The sequence below is a fragment of the Sycon ciliatum genome, chromosome 3, assembly GCF_964019385.1.
Source record: "Sycon ciliatum chromosome 3, ocSycCili1.1, whole genome shotgun sequence".
NCBI lineage: Eukaryota > Metazoa > Porifera > Calcarea > Leucosolenida > Sycettidae > Sycon > Sycon ciliatum.
This window is the reverse complement of record NC_088645.1, coordinates 24110406-24125385: the sequence shown is the minus strand read 5'-3', so window position 1 is coordinate 24125385 and position 14980 is coordinate 24110406. Positions and strand designations below refer to the sequence as shown.

Here is a 14980-nt window from a genome sequence, read left to right as displayed (position 1 = left end):
TTTCACTGCATGACTCCCTAGCAAACTTTACAAAGGCCCTTGAAGGCATGGTTATGAAGATGGCTGGTTTCATGGAGATGAAGTCCACCATCGAGCACATACAGCAGGAAATTGCAACGATGAAAAACGAAGGGCAGCAGGAGGGCGCGAAGACGCAAAGCACAGCTAACGTTAGGAACCGTCAGTACGCTACCGTAGCGCAGTCTGCTCCAGCCCCAGCCTGTGAACCCAAACCGTACTCCCACAAACATGTACAGCATCAGTCTATGCAAACTGCCACCGACACCCAGCAGACCAAGCAAACCGACAAACCCGCTCGTATGAGTACTGGCAGCACTGAAGATTCGAACTCGTCCTGGCAAACCCAAGGTCCACGACGCCCAAACCGCCCACGTGCATCAGGTGGGTCATCTTCACATCCCGGCACGAGTGCTACTGGCAGTACTGAACTACATGTACGTTCATCTGTCACATCGAAGTATGTGAAGGAGGTGACTGTAACAGCAGCCCCAGGTGTTCTAAGTGGAGTAGAACGCAAACGCCTTGCAGTGCTGCATGTAGGAAATGTTGAAGTTGGCTGTGAGGCGCAATCTATTGTCAGGTACTGTGCAGATCGTAACATTGACATCATCCGCTGTTCAATTGCCACAAATCGTTATTTCGGCACAGCATACGCAAAAGTTACCATTCCGGCTGATGTCATCAACACCGTACTCACGCCTGCGTTTTGGCCTGCCACCATCGGCCACACAGTCAGAAAGTGGCGCTTCCATGACGAGGCGTCCATGCCGACGAAGGAACAAAGTACTGAAGATTAACCATGGCTAGTAGTAGTAAAATGAACCCAGGCGCAACCCCGTTCTACCCTGGATGTATACGGACACTGTCCCTGAATATTTGCAGTCTACGTAATAAACTTACTGACTTGTCCCAATTGATATCGGACACAAAAACTGACATTGCTGCTGTTTGTGAAACGTGGCTTAACAACTCCGTTCCGTCGATGGAGATGTCAATCGCAAACTATACTTTATTTCGGCTTGACAGGCGCGACAAACCCGGAGGTGGTGTATGTTTGTATGTTAATAACTCACTGTTTAGTCACCTACGTCCCGACTTAACAGCCGATGGCGTTGAATGCATTTGGGTAGAGATCAAAGCTCACCCACAACCTCTTCTTGTCGGGTGTATTTACCGCCCACCGAGTCAGTCACTAGCTTACTGGCAGACTTTCGAGGCCATGTTACACAAGGCATCGGGAGAAGCCAAGAATATTCTGCTTTGTGGTGACTTTAATGTTGATCTGGTCAGTCAATCTCCCACATCCCAGCATGCTTCCTTGCATGACATCACAACCAGCTTAGGCCTGCATCAACTTGTAAAATCTCCAACACGCATAACGCTGCAAGGGAGCTGCACTCTATTAGATCATGTCTATAGTACAGCTCAAATCATATCCCCGCCTGATGTGTGTCCAGTTCCGTTCAGCGACCACTGTGCTATTGCAACCAAGATTTGTGTTAAACCAGTGCCGACAGCATTGCCTTCTCAGCGACTTTATCGAAACTTCAAGAGAATGGACTTGGCATCACTTCGTATGGATATATCTTGCGCCAACCTCTGTGAACTTCGTGGGTCCTGCGATGACATGTGGCAACAGTGGCTGACTAAGGTTGTGCCCATTCTTGATGCACATGCTCCATTGCGCCACGCGTCTTCCCGACCAAGACAGCATTCACCATGGGTCAATGAACATTTGTTCCTGTTGATACGACGACGTAACCACGCTCATCGGAAATGGCTGCAATCTAAGTGCCAGACTGATTACGATGCGTTTAAAGAAGCCAGGCGTATCGTGACTCGTATGAACCGTGAATTGAAGACGAATTTTTTTCAGTCTAAGTTCACCAGTGTTCAAGGTAATCCCAGGAAAACGTGGAAGGTTTTGAACGAGTTATCCGGAAGACAACGTGTTCAATCCGTTCCACAATGCTCTGCAAGCAACATTGGGTGTGTATTTGCTGATGTTGTCAGTGATCAACAACGAGCACCTGAACTGTGTCTTCCACAGGGCCCAGTGGGACCTAAAGGTTTTACATCCTTCAGTTCGGTGTCAATAGGTTGTGTGCGTAAACTGTTGGGTTCCTTGGACACCAGCAAAGCGACAGGCAGTGATGGAATACCCGCATTTCTTCTGAAGTCCTGCGCTGATTTGCTAGCTCCCTCCTTAACATTGATATTTAATGCATCTCTTGCTGTTGGTTCTGTGCCGGACGGCATGAAGTTAGCACATGTCACGCCGGTATTCAAGGCTGGAAATCCTCAAGATCCGGGAAATTATCGCCCTGTGTCTCTCCTGCCAATTGTGTCGAAGCTGTTAGAACGAATTGTCCATAGACAACTATCCTCATTTCTGGACAAGGAGAATTTGTACCCTCCCTGTCAGTTTGGCTTTAGACGTCAACATTCAACGGAAGACGCTCTAGTTTTCGTCACGGACACGTTTGTTCGCGCTCGCGATGCCGGACAAATTACTGGTGCTGTGCTCGTGGATATGTCCAAAGCATTTGACAAGGTCAGGCACCAAGTGCTCATTAATGATTTGTTTGAGCTTGGCATATCTGGTTCAGCATTAGTTTGGTTTGCCGACTATTTGTCCAATCGTCGCCAAATAGTGCACATTGCTGAGAACTATAGCCCTCCTTTCCCCTGCATGTGTGGCGTTCCCCAGGGCTCTGTTCTTGGTCCGCTGCTTTTTGTACTCTATGTTCGTTCGATCCAGTCCATTGTCTCCGAGTTTTGTGTGAAAGTTATTCAATTTGCTGACGATATTCTATTGTATGTTTGCGGTACGCAGAAGAATGCGCTTAGCAACTCCCTGTCTGCAGCTGTCTCAGCCATTAGTACCTGGCTGTCAAACCGCAATTTAATTCTAAATGCTCGGAAGACACAAGTGCTCTTCCTGTCTACGCCACATATTACTGACCACCAATTTGCAGTCTACTGCCATGGAGTGCAGCTCAAGCAAGTGACATGTGCAAAGTACCTTGGAATACATTTGGACCAGGATCTTTCTTGGAGCACTCAAGTTGATTCTATGGTCTCCAAACTAGCCAGTAAAATTGGTATTCTGTTCCGAAATCGACACAATATTCCGCTGACTTGCCGAGAAACCTTCGTAAAGTGCCTAGTGTTGCCAGATTTTCTATATGCATCAAATTGTTTTTCTGCTGGCCTTTCCTTAACCCAGTTAGGTAGGCTTGAACGAATGCTAAAGCGAGCTTTGCGTTCAGTGTACGATACTGGTTTTTGTAGCCCATCAAGCCCTTTATTTGCGAGACTTGGTCTAGATCGTTTGGCAACCATGTATTGCAAGAAATTACTGTATCTGACGTGGCGCTGTTTGGAAGGCCGCTGTAGTGTCACATTAAGTCAAATGTTCGAGCGTTTAAATAATGGTCTTGCAACGCGCAGCCTTGTATCACGCACTCTTAAGTTGCCCATGCTCAGAACTGCCTTTGCCCGTCATGGCGCTTCCTTCCAATGTGCTAAGCTGTGGAATGATTTGCACCCTCTAGCTCGCTGTGTGGATAACTCCGCCCGTTTTAAGAAACTGTTACCCCAATGCCTTGCTTTTTCACGCTAGTAATTATGACTTTCAGCTATGCAAAATGCGAACATGATCACCTATCCAATACCGGTAGTCTATTATTATATTAATTATTCATATCTTTTTGCATCTTTCCCTCGAGTGGGTCTATTGTTATTAGGCAATTGTCTGTTATAGTCACCACTATAAATAAAAATCCAATCCAAAAAAAAAAAAAATTAAAAGTAACCTCAAAATAGGATTCCTAAATGTTTGCCATCTTCTTAATAAAAAGCATGACATTGAAGATTATATTCTTTCCCATAAAGTTGATATAATGATGCTGGCAGAGACTTTCTTAACAACCTCCGTTTCCGATGACATCCTACGCATACAGAATTACACCCTGGTCAGACGCGACAGGCCAACTCATGGCGGAGGCTTAGCAGCATATGTAAGAGATCATCTCCGAGCCCGAATTGTGAAGGCTGACACCCAGGTGGAAATGCTCATGTTAGAGGTCAGTGGGCAGCGTTCCAAGGTTCTCCTTGGTGGTGTGTACCGTCCTCCAGGCACTCCTGTGCAATTCTGGCAAGAATTGACGAATGCACTAGACACTGTCATCTCCACACTTCCCACATCACCTCTGGTCCTTGTTGGAGACTTCAATGTCGATGTAAGCTCCCGCGACAGCCCCCAGCTAAACAGCTTGCTGCACCTGTGTAATTCTTTCGACATCAAGAACCAAGTGGACAGTCCTACCAGAATTGGACCCCAAGGCAGCCAAACAACCCTGGATCTCGCTCTGGTCGGAGACGATCATGTGAACTCTTGTGTCGTAGTACCTTGTACAATCAGTGACCACTTCGCTCTGGCACTTGATTTGCGACTCACAACGTCCTGCACACCGACCGTGCGACGTGGCCGTAACATTGCAAGAATTGATATGGGTCAATTTGCACACCACCTTCTAAATAGCGATCTAGAGAACTTCTGCTTTGCGCGGACAGAAGATGAAATGTGGGATATGTGGCTGGAGAAACTTGTCGCGGCCTTGAACACTCATGCTCCTATCCGTCTACACCGCCCAAGAGCTCCTACCCGGAAATCCTTCCCCTGGAAGACGCCAGCTCTACATGACCTAGTCCAGCGACGTGACGCGGCCCATCGACGGTGGAAAGCATCACCTGCAGACCCGGCACTACGCAATGTCTTCACTTCTGCCCGAGACGAAGCCAAGCGTATGTCACGACATCTCCGAGCCATCTACTTTAGGGACCTTCTTGCTGCTAGTCAGGCCAACGCACGAAAAACCTGGCAGACCATCAACTACCTCAGCGGTCGTAACAAGTCCTCAGTTCCACCAGCCGTCAGTGTCTCACAGCTCAGTGACCAATTCAGCGGTGTTGTGTCAGACCCAACTAGACCACTACGTCTCTCAGCCCCATTGGGTCCCACGAAGAAGGAATGCCTCGAAGAATTTGCTCCAGCAAGTGTGCAAGAGATCGCTAAGCTGCTCTCCAACATCGACGTGCGCAAAGCTGCAGGCAGCGACCAGGTTCCAGCTGCAATCCTCAAACACTGTTCTCCTGTCCTTGCACCGTCCCTCACCATACTAATCAATGCATCTCTGGCTTCTGGTGTTGTTCCTGCATCTCTGAAGATTGCGGATGTTCGTCCCCTCTTCAAGTCAGGCGACAAAGCTGTCGCTAAGAACTATAGACCAATATCGTTATTACCAATAGTTTCCAAAGTCCTAGAACGGGTAGTCCACACGAGACTCTGTAAGTTCCTCTCCGGAAATTCCTTGTTCCCCGCAAACCAGTTCGCATATCGCCCACTTCACTCCACAGAAGATGCCCTGACATTGGCTGTAGACAGATACTTGGAGGCAGCGGATCAGCAGCGCCATACAGGTCTTGTACTTGTCGATATGAGCAAGGCCTTCGATAAGGTCAAACACCAAATTTTGGTTACAGATCTATTTCAGCTTGGTATTACCTCAACGGCTCTCAGTTGGTTCATGAGCTACCTAACTGACCGCCGTCAGCGAGTCGTCCTGAGCAATGGCCAGTCGTCCGCCCTCTCTCCCTGTGAGTGTGGTGTTCCTCAGGGAAGTGTGCTGGGTCCTCTTTTGTTCTCCATCTACACAATGGAAATAGAACAGATCACAGCTCCAGCCCACTCACAGCTGTTTGCTGATGATATCCTGCTAGACGCCATCAGTCAATCCGTCGAATTCTTGAATTTAACCCTCTCCCGTTCAGTCTCCAACCTGGCCAACTTTCTGGAAGAAAGAGGCTTAATACTAAATCCCTCCAAAACCCACGTTCTAGCCCTTCATGCGTCTCGCAGGCAGCCCTTGTTACTTAACATAGAATGCAATGGAAATCCCCTAGCTCAGACCACAAATGCTCGATATCTAGGTCTACATCTCGACACCCAGCTTCGGTGGGAGACTCAAGTTGCAACTATTACACGGAAGACCTCCCAGAAACTGACGGCGCTGCGAGCCATTCGCTCCTGCTTAACTGAGCAACAAGCCCTACTATTTTACAGATCGTTAATACTACCGGACATGTTGTATGGATCTAATGCCTTCTTCTCGGTTCTCTCTGCGCACCAACGGCATCAGCTTTCGGTCCTCGACAAGCGATGTATCCGCTGCGTTGCCAACCAGCCATTCCCCTCCCACACAGATCCCATCTACACCCGTCTAGGCCTCATCCCCATCATCCAAAACGCCCACTGTAAACTCCGCCTCCTCATGCTTCGTATCCACACCGCCAGAATTAGTAATCTCCTGTCCAAGCGCCTACGTCGCCAGACTGAAGGCGTCACTCGGATCAACGATCCAAATGCGTATGTTGTCCCTGCCACCAGGCGAGTCTCTGGTGACTGTCGGCCGCTCGTTTCTGCTGTTAAATTATGGAACGCCCTGCCCCAAGAGTTCAAGTCCCTCGCCTGCCATAGATCGTTCAAGAGACTTTTAAAGGTTTATTTTTATGGTTAGCCAGCATCTAGGCTTGGACTTGGAGTCGTGACTCAACTGTGACTCAACTGTGCTTTCTTCTTCTTTATTTTTCTTTTTTTCCCTTTCTCTTTTTTCTTTTTGAGTATTTGCAGTCTGTGTTTTCTGTGTTTTTCTCTCTTTCGTGGAGGCTTGCTTGTTGTATCCTTGGCTCTCGGCCGTTACTTTATCGCCATCATAATATAGGGCACCATTGCCCGTTTGGTCTGCGATACAAAATAAAATTTCAACAACAACAACAACAAATGGCGGTATTCGAAGCTAAGAAGGCAGTGAAATTATCGCTTTTCTTCTGGACTCGAAGCTATAAATATCGTAAGCAATATCGTCGAACTAGAACAGCGACGACTCGAACATCCGTACTGAACAACCTGGAGCAAGAGCCGTGAACTGTAGGTTTACACGCCTGAAATCATTGCAGATTAATCATTTGCGGGAACAGCGGCTTCGTATTTTCACGCCTCGCTTACTTCTTCCTAGATCCTTGGCGTTATAAATAAAACTTGAAACAGCAATCACCAGAAGCAGAACGACAGTCACGCACCATCAGAAAGTTACCACGTACCATGTCCAGCGCCTCTCCCTGCTGATTTCTTCTTTTTGGCCTTCGTAGTCGAGGGCCCTCTGGTTCGTGACGAGGGAATGGTCGGAATTGCAGGTGGCTTCTTTCTGACATTCGCCGTGCGCTTGGACGCTTTCGTTGAGGTGGCGCTCTTCCCTTTCCGCTTCGACTTCGGCGAACAACTCGAGGTGACTTCCAACTCAGCAGCTATAAACGAAGATATTTGCTCCTCCATTGCCACCCAGTGGTTAGGAACTAGAGACAAAGCGGAGAACCGTCCGCGCTCCTTCCTTCTTGAACACAACTTCGTTTTTACATGGGTCCCTTGCGTCTCATGCTAGCTTCGACTGATGCTACTTTATCCGAGGAACAACAGAACTCAGAAGGCAATAGAGCTCTTCTGGGCATTTCGCCTATCTGATTTTGACCTCAACATGCACCAATGACCTCAACTTCGCTCAAAACGACGCACATTCCCCAGCTTTACTGTACAACCTTCGCAGACTTTGACCCGATGACCTGAACTTTACCGCGAGGCGACATATCGTCTCGGAGATGTGTCGCCGACATCGCGACAGCGAGCGGTGCGCGGGTCAAAATCCCAGATCTAGAGCTAGAGGCCTCCATTCCCTTTTTATTTGAAAGTTAGTTTGAGCTTCAGCATGCTAGCAAGTACTGAAGTAGTATCTAACGCCGTAACGGTGCAAAATGCATGCCAGCCGTGATCACGTTGATCATGGATCGTCTGCCCTAATCAGGCTAATGTGTAGGCCCTACTTATTTCCTAGATCTAACGACTACCGCGCGCGCGTAGATCTACTGACACTGTCCGTCCGTGCATATCCACACCAACCAGATCATGATAAAAGCAACACCTCACATGCCACGGCCTTTCTTTACTTCCCGATCCCGATCCGAAGACTTCAAGTAGGTACTTCATAAGTCGTTCCCAGCTTTCTTCTTGATCATGAAATCCGATCAAGGGAGTCAATGCCACGTCCGGTGCTGCACATTACTTAGTCCCAGACCCGCAGACACTGCATGCTAATCGTGCATGGCACAAACAAACACGTTTGAAACCTGACTTACCCGATCGGATTTCATCGAGCAGCATTGACCATGTACCAGTCTTTCTTCATCATGCCAGAGACCATGGAGACCGTGTGGTGTGGAGAGTGTCGTGAAGATGTAGGGATATACAGACTCAGTACATGTAGTGGTCCTAGTGGATGGCTACAATGGAGGCTTTGCGTTTTGAGAAAATAACGGTTTTGTTTGTTTTATTTGGATTCGCAGGACCAAACGAGCGGAGACGCTGCCGAGATGCTCAGTAACAAGATAGCGAATATTGAAAAGGGAAGTGAAAAAATGGGTCGTGAGAGGGGAATAAACGAAAGGAGGAGAAGGAGTAACAATTTTATTGGTCGACAGTTGAATCCAAAACTGTGAATAATATCGCACGACACAATCATGCTTATCTTCTCTTGAGAGAGACTTTCGAGAAAAGGAAGAGTACTGATGAAAAGAGAATGGTGCTACACGTAGTGTGACGTGTCGCGGACCTGTGATAGGGACATGTACATGTATATGTAGCTCCCGCTCCTTCACCGGGTCCGGGTGCAGGGAACTGCAGCCTGGTGGAAAGCAGATACCGTCCGTGCCGAACGGTGTCAGGCAGTGTGTTCCAAAGAGCATAGCAGCGCGACGAGGGCCATCGCACCCTGTAAGAAGACCTTAGCTGGCTTAGGGTCTGTTGGGAATGCCCAAGTAAAAAGATATACATAACACAACATACAATCGTTGACCTGCGTGACTTTTGCGGCTGTTTGCTGGAGACCAAGGCTGCAATCATGTTAATGGTGATGGAGCCGAGTTGTCCTTCCTCTACAGCTGTACACCACTGCCATTCACCAATGGTACACCAGGTACACCGCACAAACAATGCCCGCAGCCTGCAGGGCCGGGCTGGCGTGTCCGTGAATGACTATGTACCTCCCCACGAGCACCAGGAGATTCTGGCTAGCATGTAGGCCTAAACTTAGGCTAAACTTTACTCTCGTTCTCAGACTCCTCACATTTTGCGGAAGTAAGCAACTACCATTCGTTCCAGATCCATGCATGTGCAGCAAGGAGTCATGATGTAGATCTGCCGGCGATGTACAATCGATATCATGTAGATCTACCTGTACTCTGTACGTGGATACAATCAGCGCTCGTTACTCCACTATTAACATTTTACTGTCTGTATGAATCGATTCTGTCCAAGGAAAGTATTCTTTTTAGTGCCACACGGCTGGCAGTGAGAAGCTTGATTATACCGTATTATCTCTAATATAAGCACAGTCTCCAATAATAGCACGTCTCCAATAATAGAACACCTTGGGGCGGCATTCAAAAAATAAAGTGCTCAGTCTCCATTATAAGCACACTGTGTAAATTCATTATCTGTACCGGCGAGAAAACCCTGAAATGTGTGTGTCTGACATGACTTGGGCATGGCAACATGCCTCTGAAATGAGGTTGAAATAATAATGGAACAGTCTCCAATAAAGGAACGTCTCCATTAATAGCACGGGGCGGAGGTACATTGAAAAAATAAAGGACCGTGCTCATATTAGAGGTAATACGGTACTGTAAAAGCCATATATAACGAAGTGCTAACTCTAACGAGTTAACGAGGAGAAATCTGTCGTTAAAATAGAAATCGTTATACAGAAATCGATACATACATGTATACTGTCCTATTGAGCGTTGAGAATAAGTGAGAATCGTTACCTTTGGTACACGTAAACCAGTCATTTTTGGGAAATCGGTATAATTATATGCGCCTCGTTAGAATATTGGCTTTTACAGTAGTGCTTGTGCCAAACAATGAATGTACTTGTACGCGGTGCTGCCGACCTCAAAATTAGTTTGGACTGAATTATCGATAAATAGAATTGGCGTTTGCCAAACATGCTAATGTTCTGTTTCGCATGCACAAATGCTCCAACCTTCCTGCTGACACTTGCACATACAGAGTCCACTTGATTGGAGAATGACTGGAGGTGATGGTGGTGGCGAGAAGCGGGTCGAGGTGATTGGGGGAGGAGGAGAGTCAAACCGGAGCGGACGATGGAGGGAGGGAATGGTGATTCGAGGAGAAGGTGAGCTGAGTGATCATGGCGATGATGTTAGTGATCGTGCGGGTGTGTTGGAGTCGGGAGCGCGTGCGCAAGTTTCGTGGTAGCAAATTCTCAGTATTTTTCTACAAAATCCACATTATCTCCAGACACTAGGAGTATACAGTCATTTGGTCTCCAATCCTACATCTACTGGAGAATAGGGGTAAGCGGGAAATGCCCAAAATTTTGCCCTTCCGGATGCTCGAGAAAATAGCCAATTAGGCTGATATATGTTTCACCAAAAGAACAGGTAATCGTCATGAAGGACTCAGACCATTGTCATGATGTGGACTGGGAGCTTTGTGGAAGTATAAGACAATAATATGCAAGAGGAATACCAAATTCACAAGCAAGCGCTGAAACTTTGGGAGATGTCCTCAGTGTCTGCTCCAGCGCCGGGTGAGCCGGGTAATCCACCCAGTTGGGCGGCGCTTGGACCCGGTTGAAAATATAGTACCGGGTCACCTGTTTGGTACTTTACACTTTCGAACTTTGAAAGGACTGACTACATGGCTTGTATGTGTCAAATACTTCTTCTTCTTTCGTAATTTTCTAATTCCTGTCCTCTCTTTTCTAAATGAGACAGCGCCAGGTACATGTGTACCCGGCTCCGACCCGGTTGAAATGGTTGCGCCAGGTACACGTGTACCCGGCTGTCCTACAATCCTAGAGCAGACACTGGTCCTAAAGTGGCTGCTAAAATATTATTCCAAATCGACAAGAAGCGCTTGGTGTGGTCCTTCAATAGCAGGTGCGTATATAACAGCCTCATTGGGCATCTGCCCTTGTTTTTCGGATGCCATGATCTTATGCTCCTTTTCAAAAAGGACCTGATTATGCCTTCAATTATGCCTTCAATTATGCCTTCAATAGCAGGTGTGTATAACAGCCTCATTGGGCATCTGCCCTTGTTTTTAGGATGCCATTTTATGCTCCTTCTCAAAAGGACCTGATTATGCCAAACAATTATGCCGGCATGCTCCGCTTACCCCTACTGGAGAAACTAGTGAAGGCCCAACTCATGTCATACATATTGGAAAACGATCTCCTCCCTGCTTCGCAGTTTGCATACAGGAAGCGACACAGCACTGAGGACGCCCTTGTCCTAGCGGTAAACCGCTGTTAATAGCAAAGTATGAGCGGAAAGAAGCAGGCGTAGTATTTGTCGTCCAAAGCGTTCGACTCTGTCAAGCACAAATTGCTGCTTGAAGAGCTCTCGAAAATGGGTGTGACAGGCACTGCAAAGTCCTGGCTTGCTAGTTACCTCAGCGACTGGTACCAGCGTGTAGTTACTGGCTTCTATTGGCGGAAGTATGACAAAGCTACACACAGTGCAGTCGAGGCGTGCCACAGGGCTCCGTTACGGGCCCACTGCTCTTCACCCTGTATATTCGCGACATCCACCATTGCATCCCACGTCCCGTCGTCCATCAAGAGGTTGCGGACGATTATCTTTCTCGAAGCCTCTGGGAGTCGCAGGGGATCGAAAGTTGTACAGTCCGTACACAAAGGCGCAACGCCGACGGTACGGGACGTAAGGGCTTGTCGGGAGGGCTGGGTTGAGCTGTAAAATCCTGTATGATTCGTACGACACGACATGCAGCAGTCGTTGCGACGTTCACCGTCGAACGGCGCGAGTCATAAGGCACGGTCCGTGACGGGGTGACTTTTGGACCTAATTTCTCGTTTTTCGGGACTTCCTTTCAATTCTTTCTTCTTGAAAGAAGCGGAATCAAGTTCACAATACCAGTTTTTCGTGAAGACCAAAAAATTAGCCCTGAAAGTTGTGGCATTCAAATAATAGCCCCAGGAAATGATAGAATAGCTCGTCTGTCACGCTTCTGAACTATCCCAAAATACAATAAGTGACATGAGATCTTATGTTGCTAAAATTCAACTCAAGTCGTGCTAGCTGTAGTATCCCTGCCCGACCAATACGGAAGCAGTACGGAACTAATACGGAGCTTGCCTGATGTATATTTAGTGTATCTCCGTATGTAAGCGTACGTCGTCTGCTGCATAAAAGCGGCTGCGCATTTCTGTTTTGATGAAGATTAGATTAGATTAGATAGCAATGAAAGCTAACTCGAAGATGAGATTTTGATAATAACGAGCTATTCAACCTCCAGGTGTGCACCGGAGAGAAAGTCAGTTATTTTGCCGCTTCTTCTTTCACTAATAATTATATCTCAGGTGTGTACCTGAAAGAAGTAGAATAAAAGTAATTCTTGTTGATTTCACCGCGCCTACCACTCGGCTACCCATTACACTAGCCATTCTGTTAGTTATCATGGGAAGCGCAGTGTTCGAAATGCTAAAAATTTCCAAGTACGAATCGGGAGCAGTCGGCGCACGACGCCGTCTCCTGTTCACACTCGAATTGCAGCCGTTTTGTACGCTTGCGTCCCCGTCTACGCCCGTCTACGGTATGAAAAGTTGGATCGATCCAACTCTTCCCGTCGCTTCCCGATCTGTACGGTAGTACGGTTGCGTTCCCGTTCCTGGTGTTCACATTGGACGCCGTCAAACCGTCCCGTCGCTTCCAGTCGATCCTTACGTCGCGTCCCGTCGCGCCCCGTCGAATGTGAACTAGGCTTCATTAACTGTGTTAATCTTGATTGTTTCTTTGTATGCGTTGCTTGCTTACTTGCATGTTATGTACTCGAAGTAGTTTGTATCCTGCAACCATGTTTCAACATTGTTAGTGCTTACGTTTGGTGATTTTTCTTCAGATTCTTGGCGTTTTGATCAATTTTTTTGTATTGAGATTTTGTGTCATATGTAAGCACGTTTGCTTTGCCCGTCCAAGGGGCTTATCGATTCCCTGTGCAGTTCTTCTGGATCTCTCCGGCTGAAGTAAGTAGTTACACGTACTGCGAATCTAGGATCAAGATCTACATCGGTCTCTCAGTCAGAGACACCCTTCAAAGCCCAAAACGCCAACCACCTCACCTCCGTGCGTGACGCGTCATGAAAAGTACAAAAAAACAGTACTGAGCTAGCCAAACACATAATTATTATGGGAGCTAAAGAGCGAAGGAAAGCCGTTGACTATCACATGGAAGGTGTGGGAGAAGAGACGGTCGTACAGATGGCAGTCAAAGAAATACTACTTTAACATATACTGAAGTACACTGTAGGTATTGCAGAAAAATTCCACATCCTGATGATACCGAAGAAGCTCCTGCTCAACAAGCGGTCTGAGATGATCTCAAAATGAAAAAAAATGAAAAAAATGAATGAACTAGAGGTTGGTGCGACTTCGGCGATACGTGGGGAAGTGTGTGTTGCTCCCTACGTGGGAGCTCGGGCTTTCGATGGACCGCTCATGTGCTCTGGATGGCAGTCGTGTGTCGGTCAAGTGAGAATTCAAGTCGGCAGGAAAAGCGCGAGCTCCCACCTAGGGAGCAACACACACTTCCCCAACTATCGCCGAAGTCCCACCAACCTCTTTTTCACTTTGTAGTCCCCGGTACATGGTTTGGAGGCAACAACGTTGTGAATGGCCAACGGTCCTCAGCAATTTGTTCAGCACCTCCATGAGTGACACTGACCACGCTGCGATCTGGTGTTCACCAGGCGTTTGTCGTGCTGGAAACGGAGTGTCTATGTAAGTTTGTATCCCTGGTGATGTTTGTGTCTGGAGAGCACTATGTGGTGCTCTTCAGACACAATCTTCCTCAGCCTACTCAAGCTCAACTGACGAGGATGAATTCCCCGAAACACCGTTTATTGAGCATGGAGTGGTGCTTTCTTGCAGGCTTCCCGAGTGGAAGGTTCGATGGACTTCTCGTGTGCTCTGGATGGCAGTGGCAAGTCAGTCAAGTGAGAATTCAAGTCGCCTGGAAAAGCGCGAGCTTCCACGTAGGGCGGAACACACAATATGAACTGATCAAGTATTGTACTGCACATTTGCCTGAGCATCCCAATATACCAATAACGCAACCCCTGTTATTGACTACACCTCTCTGCACCCGCCCGCCCGTCACCCAAAGACCCTCTAGCGATCTCACTCGCCTGTTGCCCGCCATCCTCCTGAGTCCTGGCACCTCCACCCATCTGCATTACATGCTCTTCAATGCCTCCCCAACGCCTCTGTCCGCGCTTTAATGCTTACACCCGCCTGTTGCCCGCCACCCTGCTGACACTGTCCCTCACTCCTACTGAGTCCTAGCGCCTTGGCCCGCACTAGCTCTCTCCCACTACCTTGCGCTACCAGACTTAGCGCCCACCTGTACATAGCGCTAAATTTGTTTATGCCGGTGGCTCCATGGGTATCCAAGCGTACTGCTGGGCAGATCCCCAGTATCACTTGTCTTCCTAGCGGCATGAAGCTCAGAGTTAATTATTTGTACAATTTGTCTAATTTATTTCAAGAAAAGAAGAAAGCTGGACGTCCTCAGTTGAGTCTGATAGGTTCTAAGCTCTGTCCTTGGCATTGAGCACTTTCTGCAGCTCCGGAGTCAACGGATCTGTATTCTGACTGTAAGTAGCTACCACTGTTTACCACCCGGCTCGTGAACCTGTCACATACCGCTCTTCGTAAGTCGAGCACCTTCGCAAACCAACGTTAATTATTATTATTAGAGAGGTTAAGTTTCACGTAAAAGTCTTACGTCCGTGAACTTTTACGT

The 14980-nt window shown here is 47.7% G+C and overlaps 1 protein-coding gene across 1 annotated transcript in view; it reads right to left on the bottom strand.

Moving 5' to 3' along the window:
- LOC135811816 (uncharacterized) overlaps nucleotides 1-7800 on the bottom strand; it is a 28326-nt gene extending 20526 nt beyond the window's left edge. The window contains exon 1 of the mRNA XM_065325062.1: nucleotides 7186-7800. Coding sequence (XP_065181134.1) covers nucleotides 7186-7417 — 232 coding nt within the window. The 5' untranslated portion in view covers nucleotides 7418-7800. The remainder of the gene's footprint in view (nucleotides 1-7185) is intronic.
- Nucleotides 7801-14980: the final 7180 nt, after the last annotated feature.